The sequence below is a fragment of the Gossypium arboreum genome, chromosome 5 (genome assembly GCF_025698485.1).
Source record: "Gossypium arboreum isolate Shixiya-1 chromosome 5, ASM2569848v2, whole genome shotgun sequence".
NCBI classification, from domain to species: domain Eukaryota; kingdom Viridiplantae; phylum Streptophyta; class Magnoliopsida; order Malvales; family Malvaceae; genus Gossypium; species Gossypium arboreum.
The window spans coordinates 15893355-15910654 of NC_069074.1; the positions used below are offsets into that span (position 1 = coordinate 15893355).

The 17300-nt window shown below is 32.1% G+C and overlaps 1 protein-coding gene and 1 pseudogene across 2 annotated transcripts; one reads left to right on the top strand and one right to left on the bottom strand.

The window, feature by feature from the left end:
- The first annotated feature begins 773 nt into the window (after positions 1 to 773).
- LOC108489937 (plastocyanin) lies at positions 774 to 1720 on the top strand. 2 transcript variants are annotated; one of them, XM_053027871.1, is made up of 2 exons: positions 774 to 1463; positions 1571 to 1720. In XM_053027871.1, the coding sequence occupies exons 1-2, from the start codon at positions 989 to 991 to the stop codon at positions 1576 to 1578; spliced, it is 483 nt and encodes a 160-aa protein (XP_052883831.1). In that variant the 5' UTR covers positions 774 to 988; the 3' UTR covers positions 1579 to 1720. The 2 variants fall into 2 exon arrangements, with proteins under 2 accessions (XP_052883831.1, XP_017650187.1); XM_017794698.2 differs by having other exon boundaries at positions 774 to 1720.
- A 7-nt stretch (positions 1721 to 1727) lies between these two features.
- LOC108489936 (uncharacterized) lies at positions 1728 to 6634 on the bottom strand (annotated as a pseudogene).
- Positions 6635 to 17300: the final 10666 nt, after the last annotated feature.

The window sequence follows — 17300 nt, forward strand, 5'->3', positions numbered from 1 at the left end:
AACAATCTACTCGAAATTTAACTATGTCAACTTCTACACAATATGTCTTCATTTTATAGGAAATTCTACCACCGAATATGAAATATAATTTCAAATTGTTGAAAAAGATTGGACTTGACAAGTAAAAAATACTTATTGGTAAAAGCATTTTTTTGAAAAAATTTTAAAGATAACATTATTATCTGCCACGAAATAGATTGGATGGAATGTGTGAATTTTATCTTGGGATTCCTAGGTGTAAGGTTAGGGTTGGATTATGGTTTTAAGAAATGCGCTATGGGGGACATGTTTAGCTGAGGGAGGCGTTTTTGTTTTCTCTCTTAAAAAATGACCAATGTCCCTAAATTTAGGGAAAAATAACTTAAAATACTAATTTTTATAACAAGAGAATGATTAGCTAAGTAGATTAAGTATGAAAAAAAATATCAAATCCAATGATTTAATTGTTTGGTAGTTATCATCAATAATGTTTGAATCAGACCGGATTAGTCGGTTGAACTAATTAAATTGAGCATTGATTAAGGCATCGATTGAGAAAAAATTATTAGATTAATTAATCTAGGAGACGATATGAATAAATTGAATTAAATAGTTAAATCAATTTTTAAAATTTTTAATAATTTATTGAATCAAATCCAATTAATAAATTAATAACTTAATTGATTCCGTGGTAAATCCGATTTTGAGCTACCATGGCTTTATTAATAAGGCATAATCTTTTCTCATCCACTCCATCTCTTCTCCACCTCATATTTGAGGGTAGATACCACGTCGTGGGATAGTTATCTGGGCTAGCCAATCATATCAATCCTAAAGTGGATGACCCATTTCTCCATCCATTCACCTTAGCAACCTGATAAACACCTATTCCTCCTCTAATTCCAACCACACAAATCGAACCTCATCTTATTAAAAGCCAACCTCTCATTGTTTTTCCATTTGAGTTACTCTCATTGCAACTCTGGATATATTCAGCAAGCCTTGCACAATGGCCACTATCACCTCTGCCGCTGTCGCTATCCCATCTTTCACCGGCCTTAAAGCCGGTGCAACCGCAGCTAAAGTTAGCGCCACAGCCAAGGTTGCAGCCTCTCCAGTCCCAAGGGGCAGCATCAAGGCCTCCCTCAAAGACGTTGGTGTTGCTGTTGCGGCAACTGCTGCAAGCGTAATCCTTGCCAGCAATGCCATGGCCATTGAAGTCTTGCTCGGCAGTGACGATGGGGGTCTGGCTTTCATTCCCAAAGAATTCAGCGTAAGCCCAGGGGAGAAGATTGTGTTCAAGAACAATGCCGGATTCCCACACAATGTTGTGTTCGATGAGGACGAAATCCCAAGCGGCGTCGACGTATCCAAAATCTCCATGCCTGAAGAAGAGCTACTCAATGCCAAAGACGAGACTTACGCTGTTACCTTGACTGAGAAAGGAACCTACAGTTTCTACTGTTCTCCTCACCAGGGTGCAGGTATGGTTGGAAAAGTCACAGTTAACTGAGTTATACATTTATCTTTTCAACCCCTTTGTGCTTTGTATGTATCATCTCACACATCTCTTCTACTTTTTGAGCACCAGAGTTTTGAGTATTGGGGATGGATGAGGTGATCTTGAAAAATCAACTATGATGCTTTTGTATCTTCCTATCTTGTACTTTAAATTTGTCTCATATTTGCTTGTAACCGGATTTTAGTTTTACCCTTCAACATCTTAGCTCTGGTTACCCAACAGATGATTTAGTTTAATTCTGCTTTGCCATCTAAAGTTTCTTTTTAATTTTAACTGACTCCTAATGATACATAGTTGAAGGGATATTCCCAGTTCTAATGAAATAAATAAAACATAATAAGCCACTCCCAAAAAAACATACAAAGGAAAAAATCATAAATGTGGTGCTCCCAGGACGAGGTAGCTGCACCACCCATCGAGTAGCCTCTAAGCTCTATATCTATGATACATACCACAAGTCAGATGGTTTGACAGAGGACCATTCCAACTTCCAGTGAGGAATGGGTTCAGCGTTTGGAACAGACATTCCTTGCTTAGGCTGTTTCCATGTAGTTGCAGTTGCCAACTCTTTGACTTGAAATTGGAGGGATGGCCCTTATCATGAGACTCTGGACAAAAGCTATCATCTGCTTTATACAAAATAATAACAACAACAAAAATTCAATTAGTAACTCTACCCCTATCATGTAGTTGCAGATTAAATGTCCTTCGCAGCTGCATTTTACAACTCCGAAGTGACAGGACATGGGACTGAATTATTCCTCCCATAACATGTTGTGTTCTTACCGAGGCAAACCCGACGCACATAATACTGAAACCGGGGAAATAAAATGGCGCTCTTTCGGACAGGAACAAAGCTGGAAGAATGAGTAAACTAAGTTAGTCTTAAATCCTGAATCAGTATAAGGATCGAGTTTTGGTTAACCTGTTAGAGGAGAGAAAGCCAAGGGGAAGCAACATTGGCAAAGGAACCTATGCCTGAAATAATCCCTTGAGCCTTCCCCTGAATAAAAGAAGTAGGCATTAGCCTGTTTTAACAAACGCATACAAAGCTTTATCTACCAAATAATACCTGCTCACAGGGCCCAATTTGTTTAGACACGATGCTCCTTATCTGCATTGTAAAACAAACATTGGTATGCTGCAAGTATGTAAGATTTTGTAAACAATAAGTAAAAGCTTACACATGGTTGTGAAAAAACATAGAATAAGGAAAACATGGCCGCTGCATAAGGTACCTGCCATTTTATTTGAAGCAAAACGACAGTTAACCGTATTAAAAGTTCAAGGAAACTAGAATTTTGAGTGTTGGTTAAGTTCAATATTTACCCAGAAGGACCATGCAATGCTATAGAAGATCATCTGCATTCAAACCCATAAATTATTAAATAAAGAATTAGGAAACATTACAATTACAACAGTTTAAATATACAGAATATTAATGGAAAATGTAGCTTACATGTGCAGAGCTAAAAAATAGGCCTACGGACAACAATCTCTCCTCTCCGAGGGCAGGAGCTAGTATGGGCATGAGAAGCAGCTGCAAGATTGTTTTCATTTTCAGATCAACAGAGAAATTGCAAATAAAAGAAGAACCGAATGACTAAAAGGAAGTGTCATGCCTGGGATATGGTCCCTGCAACTCCAGTTATAACCATTAAATCAGCAAACTGATCTTTGTTGAAGTGAAACCTGGCCTTTAAATAGTACTGCAAAGGTTCATCTGGTTCATCTATTGGTAGCACAATTTAAGATTATAAAAGTTGAAATCAAATCAGGAAATTGCCGAAAAACGTACCAGTAATGAAGCATGGAGGCCAACATCCGCAAGATTACTGAAAAATGAAACAATTGCCGCTTGTGAAAATGTCAAGCTGTTACACCATTGCCGTTCAATTAAGAATATTAGGTACTGTCGTTCAAAGAAGAATCAAACAATAAAAGCATTGAAGTAAAAGCTTTAATGCCAACTAAAACTCTTTTTATCAAACAAAGGATAACTTCAGACACCTGCTCTTCAACAAGGCAAGCATATCCTCCATGGAAGGCATGGTTTTGAACACCTGCATTTTCTTGCCCGGCTCCTCGTTTTGATTAGCAACATCATCAGATTTTCCTTCGGAGATAATCGGGGTTGAAAGGTTATCATTTATGATCGAATCCGGGAGGAAAACCCTCATGTAAACCGCTGAAAGCATCGCCATTGCTGTCGAAACCTGGAAAGTGGAGGCAGTCGAGAGAAAGCGAGTAGACAGAGTTCCGCAGACAAATGCACAAGACCCAATACCAGACAGAATCCCAAAAGCTGAAGCTCGTCGCCCTTCCGGAACATTGTCTGCCTGAAAAACATCTCAAGTTTCAGACACTGTAAAACATTAACGGCAGAAAAATCATGGAGAGAATTTGGGTAAAGACCGTTAGGATAAATAAAACTAGCCCGCAGTACAGAGGCAGTCGCTCATTGAGCTTAATGGCAATTTAGGAAAGGGCCGAAAGGCCAATTTAATGAAGAGAAACGAAACAGATGTTTACCACATAAGCAAGAGAGAGACAATGGACACTTCCTTCGCAAAACATGGCAGTGAGAATCTTGAGGATATAGTAGGCATAAAAGAAGCTCCTGGTTCTGCTGTAAGCCAGTATTGCTGCCAAAAGAGGAGTGCGTCATTTCCATGTTTTTCGGTCTTCAACAGTGGCAAACAATTTTGCAACATCATAGTCAACTTGCAATATTATCCAGGTTAGGTTTTGCTAATTCTTTATTGCCACTCCTCCCTGGTTCCTATTTTGGTTAATAGATGTTGGTACGTAGGTTGAAGCTTTCCCTTCTAGTTTAAGTCCTCAGGACTTACGACTAAATGCTACATAGTTTCTGTCATTTTCAACTCAGAAAATGAAATATACATATACAGAGTTTTGCACTGCAATTTTCCATACTTATCAGAGAGATTACCAACCAAAGGCATCATCACAAAGGATCCAAGCCCAATGATCTGCATAAATCGTGTGGCCCTTTATGTTAATGGCTGCTTTTGTTAGTTAATAGTATCGTCAGTAGTAACCCCGAGTAAAGAAAGATAAAAGGGAATGCCAATTGGCCATTTCATGTTTATAAAAGACAGAAGTTCCAATTCCAAGAAAGAAGGGAAAAGAGGGCAACACATGTGACATTAATGTGAGCGTGGGTCCTCTCTGTCTCACTCTACTTTGTTCACTCTCACACACACATAACTGAAAGGAAATAGCCATAAAATATTGTTTTTTTCCCAAAAACCGAGGGGAAGTTTCCTTTCATTAACATCAAAACAAGGAATTTTTGCCCTTAATCAAAATCTGCTACTGTACCCTTGAAAGATACAAATAAAATTAAACAGACAACATTGACCCTTGAAGATGGTAAAAAAAACAAAAAACAAAACAAAACAAACATATTTGATTTGATTTATAATGCAGAAACTTCATCACTCAAAAGAGGTTTAATCAGTCAATTCAATGAAAAATGCCCAGCAAATGATAAAACACTATTATCTAAATTAACGTAAATGTCAACAAAAACATGGATGCAATTACTTTAATAATAATAAAAAAAAAGGGTGACAAGGAAGAGTATTGCTAAATGAGATTTGATCGAGCTCTTTATCCATGTTTCTTTTTATTCAGGCGACACTTAAAAGGATCCATGAGAATGGCACATTGCTTGTGAGTTACTCAATAATGAATTTAATGAATTTTATCCCTTCTTTTTTTTTTTCATATTTAGTAAACATTACGAATTAAAGAGAAAATTTTGATCAAGTTAAAGAAAAGTTAATGTAGTACCTATCATTCGTTAACATTCAGTACAAGAAGGAAATACCAAGTTTACACACTAAGCAACTGTTGATTCATTAGACTCTATCTTTAACAATATTTCCTTCATTGAACCCTGTAAAAATCACGAATGTTGAACTATAAAAGTAAAAGAGACTACGAAAGGGAAATAGTGGAAATTATGTAGAAGGTGCATGGAGGTTTTGAGATTGGTCCACGTGTGTTCAATGGGGAGGAGACAGAATTGGAAAGCATCTCTTTTGAAAGTTGATATAGAAGGGAAGTTTCGTTAAGTTAGTAAGACAAAACAGAGTACCATTTCTGATTCCTAATAGTTAACATCACAGTTTGTTAGAAATTGTATTTCACAACTATATTTTTTTCCATTTAAGATTAACCAAAACCTTCAACTATGTCTAATTTAAGGACGCCCTTGTGTGTGTGTGTTTCTGATAAACTGGAGATGGGAAGGAACTGCATCTTAAATATGTTTGGTTTTGGATGACAATGAACATATATATATATATATATACATGCAAGAGAAAACCTTAAAAAAAGTGGCACTAGTATATTATTACCGCTTGTTGGAATCCGGAGACGTAAATGGCGAGAGAGCATTCATCTCTTCCGGGGCAAAGCGCGGCCATTGTAACGTCCGTGATGGCCGGAATCACCATGAAGGAGGCAAAGTTGTGGAGGAAGAGTGTCATGAAGAGGTGTCTTAGCCCTGACAGCTTCCCCATTGCTCTCTCTCTCTCTCTCTCTCTCTCTCTCTAACTGCAAGCTATAGCTCTCTCAATCTACAAGCAAATAATTTGAAAACAAGAAGACTGTAAAGGATGTTAATTTAAAGCTTAAGTGAAGTGTAAAGTTTGCCGATTTTATATCACAGTTTCGCATGTCATTTTCGCTATTTGTAGTGGTTATTGGTGAGTCATAAGCTGACAGCTTGTTTTCCACATGAAGAAATCACAGACAAATAAGAACAATAACAAACTCGACGTTAGGCGGATGCTTTGGGGGGGTTCAATGTAGATTGCTTGATCCTCTTGATGCCAAAATAAGGAGGCAATGTCACAGGTTGTAGCTTTAACCATGCTTCTTTTCCCTTTCTCTATTTTTAATACAGCCGAAAAGTGAAGTTAAAGATAATTATGTCAGAATGCGTAGCTTGCAAGACCTGTCAAAGGGTTACACAAATTTGAAAAAAGAAAAATCAAATAAGGACCCCCTTTCGAAGCGTTAGTGAAGTATCTGATTACGCCTCGAAGCGTGCAAGCTTGGTGTTTGGCATTTGGATTGGTTTACGTCACTTGAACTAATTCCCCGGGGGGGGGGGGGGTTACTATGTGTGTATATTTGATTGATGACGACATACTGTTCTATATTTTCTTTTATGAGCTAAAGTTTCATTCATCCAAAAAAACAGGAATCTTGCAATAAAGAGTAATTAAAATAAATCTAGCATAATTAGAAGTTGAAAGTAACAAAACATATAGCATTAAGGAATGAGCGAGTTGTGACAGAGGTCAACATTTATAAGCCCCAAGCTTGCAGAACTATTACTACATTTTTATATATTTATAATATTTCAATAATTATAAATGAAATAATTTAATTAATTAAAAGTTATATATTTTGGTTACGAGTTCATTATAATAAGTTAAATTTCTTAAATACGAAGAGTTATAGTATTTAATTTTTGACAAAAATATAATTATTCAAACAATATTATTTGAATAGTTATGTTTATTTAAGAGATATTAGTTGAATAATTAAATCTCTTTTAAATATGTGATTATTAAAAAGATATCTATTGAAAGTTATATCTCTATAAAGAGGCATGAAAATTCCTATAAATAGGAGTGGAATTTCATTTGTAAAATATACCAAAAATTCTCAAAAGTTCATTCTATTCTTCCTCAATGTTCTACTATTCTTAGATTGTTTTGAAAAAATTTACTGCAGAAATTCTTTATAGAAATTAATTTTCTTGTTATACTCTGCTCAGTGCTTAGCAAACTATTTTTATCAATGCAAAACATAAATAGTCATTGAGTTTCATTGTATGCTCGAATTTAATTTGCTTGAAACTCACTTGCACAACGAGTATACGTAGGGCGAATAAAACTTTAAAATTAATTTGGCACAAGATGATAATGCATGGTGGATTGATATTGGAGCAACCAAACATGTATACAAAGATAAAAACATGTTCGCAAATTTCACACAATAACAATGTGAATATGGCAATAACTTGTACATGGAAAGTTCTTCCGCCGCATCGAACTACAAATCACTTCTGAAAATGTTTTAACCTTGAATAATGTATATTATATACTAGAAGTTAGGAAGAATTTAGTGTTTGGAAGTATGTCAAATAAGTTAGAATAAGTTTTTTTTTGTCTAATGGAGGATTTTTGGTAGGAAAATGGTATATGTATGAAGGTATGTTCAAACTCAATATTATTCTTAAGAATAAAGATGTTGTTTGTGCTTATATGGTTGAATATTATTGTTTATGACAAGATAGATTAGATAATTTGAATTATAGAAAATTGAATGACCTGCATAAGTTAGATTTAATTTCTTTTTATTAATAATATTAAAAATTCAATACATGTATGTTGACTAAAATTACTAGAAACCCTTTCCTAATGTTAAAAAGAAAACAAAAATATTTGATTTGATACATAGTAATTTATGTGACATGTATAATACTCCTACATTACGTGGAAAAATATTTTATTACTTTTATAATTTTATTGATGATTGTTCTAGATATTGGTATGTATATTTATTGCATTCAACAAATAAAACGCTAGATAAATTTAAAGTTTATAAATCTAAGGTTGAACTTCAGTGTGAATCATTTATCTAGTACTTAAGATAAAATAAAGGTAGAGAATACTATAACCCTAGTTATTTTGAATTCAATGGGATTATCCATCAAGTTTCAACTCCTTACACGCCACAAAAAAATGGAGTAGTGCAAAGAAAAAACAAATAAAGCCTTGACTAAAATGGTAAATTCAATGTTATTATTTTCAGGTCATAGACAAGAATTTTAGGGAGAAATTGTTCCGACGACGGCTTGTCACATATTGAATAGAGTTCTTAATAAGGAAACTAAAATAACCCCCTGTGAACAATGGAATAAAATGAAACTAAATTTTAATTATTTGACGGTTTGGGGTTGTAGAGCTATTGTCAAATTTCTAACACCTAAACGTAAAAAATTAGTGAAAGAGAAATTGAATGCTTTGATTCATTCTTCAAGTGAGAATGAGATTTCATTGGAACAAGTTGATAATAATGATCAATATTTTCAAGAATTAATAAGAAGTAAAATATTAAAAAGACCAAAGATTTTGGACTAAATTTTATTATGTTCATTGTAGAATGTAAAGATGAAAGTTTAGGCAATAAGATACATTATTGTTATAATACGAAATTTGATCTTATTACATTTGAAAAGGCAATGAAATTTTAAGACTCTACTTTTTAGAAAGAAGCTATAAATAATGAAATGGATTCAATAATGGAAAATCTCTATATGGGCTTAAACAAGCACCAAAGCAATGGCACCAAAAGTTTGACAATGTTGTTCTAGCTAATGGCTATGCAATAAATGAATTCAATAAGTGCATATATAGTAAATTTGAAAGGAAATGGTGTCATAATTTGCTTATATGTAGATGACATGTTTGTATTTGGCACTAAATTGAAACAAGTAGAAAACTCAAAGAAATTCTTGTCAAGCAACTTTGCTATAAAGGATATGGGTGTAGCAGATGTTATTCTTGGGATTAAAATAACCTGAAAGGAAAGCACTATAGCTTTATCACAATCACATTACATTGAAAATATGCTTAAAAAGATTGATCATTTCAATTGTATACCAACATCTACACCCATAGATCCTAAAAAAAAGGATTTAATGTTGGTAAGAAAATTGGTCAATTGAAATATGCAAGTCTAATTGGTTGTCTTATGTACATAATGACTTGTGGCAAGACTAGATATTGTATATGTTGTTGGGAAAATGAGTAGATACTCAAGTAACCCAAGTACTTTACACTAGCAAGCTTTGAATAGAGTACTTAAGTACTTAAAGAAAACTATTAACGATGGGTTGTGCCATAAAGGATAGGGCTGTAAATGAACCGAACTTGAACGAACAAACTTTTGTTCATGTTCGTTTGTTTATTTTTAAGCTTGTTCGTGTTCAGCTTGTGTTCGTTAAGAATTTCAAATTTTTGTTCATTTTTTTTGTTTAATGTTCACGAACATGTTCACTTAACTTAATCAAACATGTTCGCGAATATATAATTGAACATGTTCACGAACAATGTTAATAAATAATAAACAAATAATAAATACATACATACATACATATATACGAACATGTTCATCGAACGCTCTATTTATTTACAGCTCTATATTTTTATAAGAAAATATCACCACTAAATAAACGAGTCAATAAACGAGCTTGTTCGTGAACATAAACCGAACACACATTTGTTCGTGTTCGTTCCTTTATTAAATGAACATAAAAATTTTATTCATACTCGTTTATTTAGCTTAATAAAACAAAAAAAAAGAACGTTGTACGAGTAGTTCATAAACAGTTCATCAAACGTTCTGTTCATTTACATCCCTAATAGAGGACATCCTTTAATTTTAGAAGGATATTCGGATGCTAGTTGGATTACAAGTTTGGAAGATCATGCTTTTACTGGTGGATAGATATTTATTCTTGGTAGAGGTGTCATTTCTTGGGGTTCTAAGAAACAAACATGTATTAATAATTTCACTATGGCAGTTAAATTTATTGCATTAGTTGCTACATCTAAAGAAGTAGAATGGTTAAGAAATTTGCTTTATGATGAACCTTTATAGCCTAAACCAATTTCACATATTTCTATCTGTTGTGATAGTGAGGATACTCTAGCAAAGGCATGTAGCTAAGTTTATAATGAAAAATCTAGACATATTGGATTAAAACATAGTTATGTCCAACAATTAGTTTCTGATGGAGTGCTCGTTATTAATTATGTGAGGTCAAGTGAAAACTTGGCAAATTTTTTGACAAAAAGTCTTGCTAGAGATGTAGTCAACAAGACCTCAAAAGGGACGAGACTCAAGCCCATTAATTAGAGTCACCCATGATGGAAACTCAGCTGTAATGACCTGAATTTTACCGATGTCGAAAAAGTGTATTTTCAGGTCTTTATTTCTGAAAAGTGGATTCGTAAATATTTGTTTAAAAATATTTACGAAGTAAAATGAGTGGTTGATTAGAGTTTAATTAAGTGAATTTAATTTAATTAAGAATAATAGGATAAAAGGATTAAATTGAATGAAGTGTGAAAGTTTAATTATAGAATAAAGAAAATTAAAAGGACTAAATAAGTAAATAAACCAAAAAGAGTGCCAAGTGTATGGCAAAAATAAAATACAAGTAGAATAAATATAATACACACATTTGTAATACATATATGTATCTGCTTATTATTTAAGTAAATATTAATATATTTATTATTATTAAATTAATATTATATGATAAATAAATAAAAAGTTGACAAATGTATGGTATGTATAGTGACATGTGTGATACTAATATACATATATTTGTAAAATACATGTATATTTACTTATTATATAAGTATATTATTAAATAATTATTATATAATAAATAGATTAGTGAAAGACAAGTGTGATATTATAATGGATACAAATGTTAAAAGAATATTTGTTATTAAATAGATTTTTATAATGGATAATTATTAAGTTATTATATATATATATATATATATATATATATATATATAATGGTTTAATGAAATAAAGAAAGAAAAGAATAGAAATAGAAACAGAATAGGTAAAACGAAAAGCAGGGAAAGAAAGAAAGAAAGAAAGAAAGGAGAAAAGAAAGAAGAAAGGGAAAATTGGTTTGAAGCTTGAGGTTTAAATAGGTATGTCAATTTAGTCCTTTTTACTTAATTTTGATGTTTTAGAAGCTTTAGAACAAAGTTTTGATGAAATTAAGTTGATATTTTGAAAGTTATTACATTTCTAAATAATGTTCATGTTGAGTAAAATGATGAAATAAGGGTTAAATTGATAGAAATTCAAGTTAGAAATGAAATAAGGATTGAATTGTAAAGTAATTCATAAATTTTATGTTGTAGGGACTAAATTGATGAAATTTCGAAATTAGGAAAATATGTTGGAAAATCAATAGTTAAGTATGAGTTTGAACAAAATTTGAATAGAAATGAAATATGAATTAAGATAGAAAAAGTAAGTGAATTTAGTTAAGATTAAATTGAGATTAAAGTAGAAATTGAATAGAAATTGTATTAATTAGATATAAATTAGTAGTGAATTAATGAATATGAATTGTTTTAATTCCGTAACTAATGTTGTCTCGGGAAATCTCGACTAAGCAAGGAAAAATGGCAAAGACAACGGAGTTAGCTCAAGAAAATACAGTTTGTATTTCTATAATCTGAACTTAATACTTAAATTGTTGGATTTATTATTTAATATATATATATATATATGTAGTAGGTGTTTTAAGATGATTATTTGAATTGGATTGAATATTGATTATATTGAATTAATTTATGAATATATGTGAATGTTTGAATTGAAATGAATATTGATGTGGAAATTGAATAATAAATAATTGTTATATTGGAAAATATATGTAGTTGGGAGTGTGATGAAATTGATAGAAAATTGTGATTATTGTCAAATTGAATATTTATTAGTGAAAAGTGAATGGAATTATATTGAATTGAAAAAAATATAGTTAATTAATTAAAATATGAATTAATTGAAAACTGGAAAGTGAATTAAATACCCTATTAACTAGTCGGGCTAGTCGGATATAGTTAGCATGCCATAGGATATGGAAGAGTACGGGTTTTGCCGGCTTACTGATCAGGCACTTATGTACCGACTACTATTACCGTTATCGTTACTGTTACCGATTTGGCACTTTGTGTGTCAGATATTGTTATCATATTAGATTCTTTATCTTGTTCGGATTTGTTCCGATGAGGTACTCGTGTACCGTATCGCTCTCAGAATCGCTTCGCTTCGCCGATGAGGCACTATGTGTCGTCTTGGTGTGTTGGTTGGATCCGTGTATCTGCTCAGGTCCGAGTCATGTTAATAGGGTAAATAAAGGAACTGGAAAGATCAACTGTTACTGAATAATTTAATTGTTACTGTATATTTGATTTTTACTGAATAATTGACTGTTACTGGATAACCGATCAATTAATTGATACTGAATAACTGACTATTACTAAATAAATAATTGTTCTAATTGACTGATCGTTAATGAATATTACTGATTGATTAATTGCTATTGAAAAATAATAAATGATTTTGAATTTAAAGTAGACCAAAACATTGGTTGGAAAGTGAATGTTTGAATACTCATTGAGTTTGAATAGTTCAATATATATAAATTAATATGTTTTATAATTGTTTAAGTGTTCAGATTATAGAAATACCACTGAGTGTATACTCAGCGTACGGTTTGTTTCCGTGCACAGGTTAAGTTAAGGCTAGATCATTGAATCAGCATCCCAGGCCGATCCCGAACTCGATGAGGTAAAGAATGTTGAGTATTGGTAATGGCATGTACCTAGGATGTCTTATGAGAGTCATTTAGGTTGTGAACGTATTGATAAAATAAGTAAATTATGATTGGCAATGGTATATAGTATGAATTTGAAATTTGAAAGAAAAATTTGTAGTAATTCGCATTTAGTCCCGAATTGATTTTACTGTTCATATTGGACGCGAAGGCCCATTAAAGGGACGTCATCTTAAAATTATGATGAGTCTGAACGTTTATATTTAATTAATGTCTGTATTGTACTGTACTGATTGGTAATGTCTCATAACCCTGTTCCAGCGATGGTATGGGGTTAGGGGTCGTTACATCAACTCAACGTTTGGTATAATGTCAAGTCTCGAGTTCAATGAGGCAGTACATCATTAGTATGTGACTGCTAGCACTATAAATAAATCCATCCTAAGTTTAAAGTGCTAGGTACTGGTAATGATAAGGGAAGGATGGGTAACATACTCTTAATGGACCCAATTTCACATATTTTTATCTGTTGTGATAGTGTGAAGTGTGACTGCTTCTAGAAGCTCAAGGGCTTAGCTTTAACAGCACTCATGAAAAGAGGACACAGACACATGACCTTAATAGTGCCCCTAGATACTATACATTGACCAATGTTGAAATCCTTGCGTGACGTGTTCAGTTAATCAAATGGAATAGTTGGCTCAAACCTTAGTCTAGCATGCAATTTCGATTAACTTTAACATGTTTTCACTAAGTGAAAGTTCAATCGTAAAATACTTTCATTTATGCAAATTGATCTCCAAGATTAAAAAAATTTTAAAATACTTTGAAAATGGGGGGAGATTCTGGGAATATTTTCAAGTATGTATAGTGTTCTAATAACTATAAACGAAATAGTGTAATTAAACAAAAGTTATATATTTTGGTTATTGATCAAGAGTTATGACTATTCATAATAATAAGTTACATCTCTTAAATACGAAGAGTTATATCACCTGATTTTTTGACAAAGAATTATAACTAGTTAATTGTAATATCTATTTAAGAGATATTTTAGTTGAATAATTATGTCTCTTTTAAAGATGTGATTATTCAAAAAAGATACCCACTGAAAGTTATATCTCTACGAAGAGACATGAGTATTCCTATAAATAGTAGTGGAATTTTAGTTGGAAAATATTCCAAAAAAAATCTCAAAAGTTCTTTCTATTCTTCCTCCATCTTCTATTATTCTTAGATTGTTCTATAAAAAATTACTGTAAAAATTCTTTATAGAAATTGATTTTCTTATGCTCTGCTTAATGCTTAGTAGACTATTTTTATTAGTGCAAAATGCAAATAATCACTGAGATCCATTGTATCTTCGATATTGATTTACTTGAAACTCATTGTCACACCAGGTATAGATAGAGACGAATAGAACCTTAAAGATAGTGCATTAAGACACACCTTGAAACATTTGTTAATTTCTATTAAATTTATTTTATCCCTAGCCACCAAAAAAAATTAGTAGCCTTTCAACCTTTATTTTGCGCAAAAAACACTTAATAGAACCTTAAAGATAATGCATTAATACACACATTGAAACTTTATTAATTTCTCTAAAATTTATTTTATCCCTACCCACCAAAAAAAAAATTAATAGCCTTTCAAACTCTATTTTACCCGGAAAACACTTAAGGGCCAGTTCGTAGCAGCTTGCTTGCTGTATCACATTTTTGAAGATTACTAGTTTAGAAATGGTATGGTACAAGTAAAAACCTGGACTCCACAATCCACATTCTGTTGCATTGCGTAACACGCAAGTTCTACTTGTCATAGAAAGATCTCAATTTTCTTTCGAACCTCTTTGAGTGGCAAAAAGTCTACGAAGAGATAAAGGAATATCGAGGTCTATATGTGATAAGTTGTGCCGATCAACTTTTGTCTGCTTTGTCCCTGTTTAGCCTGCCATTACCAGATGCCTCCTATATGGTATTTTCTAAGCCTAATGATCAACTGTTAGTGACTTTAACGTGGCATCAATGTTTTAAGTGTTGTCCTTGATAGCTATTCCCACCATGTTATGGTGAAATTCATGGACATACGGTAGACTTGTCAACTCCACTTTTGAAGTCCAAATCGCACCACCAAATCAGTCTATACTTCAAACTTATCACGTGTGAATAAAAAATAAAAAAAAATCACTCTTCAACTATTGCCACGTTAACAGGTTGAATCTCCATCTTAAATTCAAAAATATCAAGGTTGATAATTATTTGTATGCTAAATTATTGTAATACGTATAAAATAACACGCGGCTGTATACTAAATTACTCAACGTTAAGTTTTTGGGTTTAAATCAAGATGGCAGAAGATGGACGTACAGATGGAACCCATTTATTATCTTCATGTTGGCCAGCAACCTAATTCTGGGCCTAAGGTGTTGTAATTCGGCCAGTATGAAGTTGGGCCTGAATATCGATCTATGTTAGATACTAAAATGGATAGGATCCATCCAAATGCAGGGGATCTTAGCTTATGATCTTAATTATTATTATTATTATAATTAAAACGAATCAAAACCTGAGTATCATTGTTCTCTACCACATTATCCGTAATATTAAAGGAGGGTGATGATGTACAGATAGCCATTTAATTAAATTTAAGAGTTAAAATTAGACGAAATCCTTAAATTAAAAAAAAAAAAAAACTCTTAGTATTTGTTTTCTAAGCCCACAAGAAGAAAAGCTGACTTGTCTATCACTAACCCAATGAATATTGATATGGAGACTTGCTTTTTTACATATGTATTTCCTCTCTTTTTTTAACGTCATTTTTTTATTATTATTACCATTTAAAACATGACAGGGAGTTAAAAAGGAGGTGAATGTGTTTGGTCCTTTGCTATCTAAAAAGGCAAAAAAAACAGAGATATTCACAGATCCAATGGCAGAAAAAAAGCATCTACTGGGTGATGCTTTTCTCTTTCTTCCTTTAAAGAGAGAAAGTAGAAGTACAAAGTGTGTTTGCATTGCATGATTATTAAATGAAGCTTCCACGTGATTTCTTGACACGGCCAGCCTACATTTGTTTCCCTGATCTATAACTACAACTATACCACACATCTTACCCTCTAGCTTTAGGTAGGGTTCCATCCTGCAGTGCTGCCATTGTGTATTTTGTGTTCTCCACCTAAAATCCGCTTTTGTCCCTTTTCTCTTTCTTGTTTTACCTAAATGACACAATTCTCTTCTCCCCACAACTAGATAGTCGAAAGTTGGAAGCTTTTTTTTTTTCTTCTTTGCAATTAAAATATGTACTTAATTTGTTATTCTGGCCACCCACCCTATATATATTTGTCTTTTTCTTGTGGTTACAAATTAATTTAATTTCAGGAATGTCACTTAACAATATTGAAAAAAAATGGTGACTTTTCGTTTCAAAACAGCGGAATGACATACTTGTTCAGGTGTGGCTGTCTGTCATGCTGGAAGGGCGAGAGCACGTGACAAACATCAAATTTTTTAAATTTATTTTACCGCATTTAGTCAAAGTTAAATAATTATTTAGTAAATATGCATCACACTTGGTAAAATAAAATGCAACTTACTTTATAAATTTAAAAATTTTAATTTACTAATTGATTCTTAATTCATTATTGGTATTATTATTCGTGAAAGATAAAAGTAAATTTGTGTTTTAACATTTTATTTAAGAGTTAGTAAATAGTTATTAATAATTTAATAATTAGTTATTTATTAAAATTTAAAAATTTAAAGATAAGTTAAAATTTTAATTTTAAATTTTAATATTATTGGATTATTAGATTTTAGTCACACGTTCACTAACTTACATTATCCCTTAACAAGGCGAAACATGATACATTAACTCCATGAGTTAATAATTAATTTGGTCTTAAAATTATAATTAAAATATTATTTTAATAATAAATTAAGAATAAAATTAAAACATGATCTTACTATATTATTTAAGTAACGTTAAGAGAAATCCGAATGAAGTTGATTGGTTTCATGCAAGTTTCTCACAACTGCATTTACTTCAATTACCCATCTTTAAAACAAAACCAAATTAAATAAGAATAAGAATTGCAAAAAAAAAAAAAAAAGGAAAAGAAAAAAAGGAGAGACGATCTAAAATCTTGAAAGTGTGTTTGGAAGGGAAAAGAGGGATTGTATACAATCCTACTCAACAACACGAGAAAAGGCGAAGGAGCTGCCCATGCGTATATGCAGGGGTGGCATGGTGCCTAGCTCTTAAATTTTTTTAAAAATTTTAAATTAATAATGGTAAAATTACATTTTAGCCCCCTTTAAAATTATAAAAATTCAATTTAATCCTTTATAAATTATAAAAATATAAACTATAAAA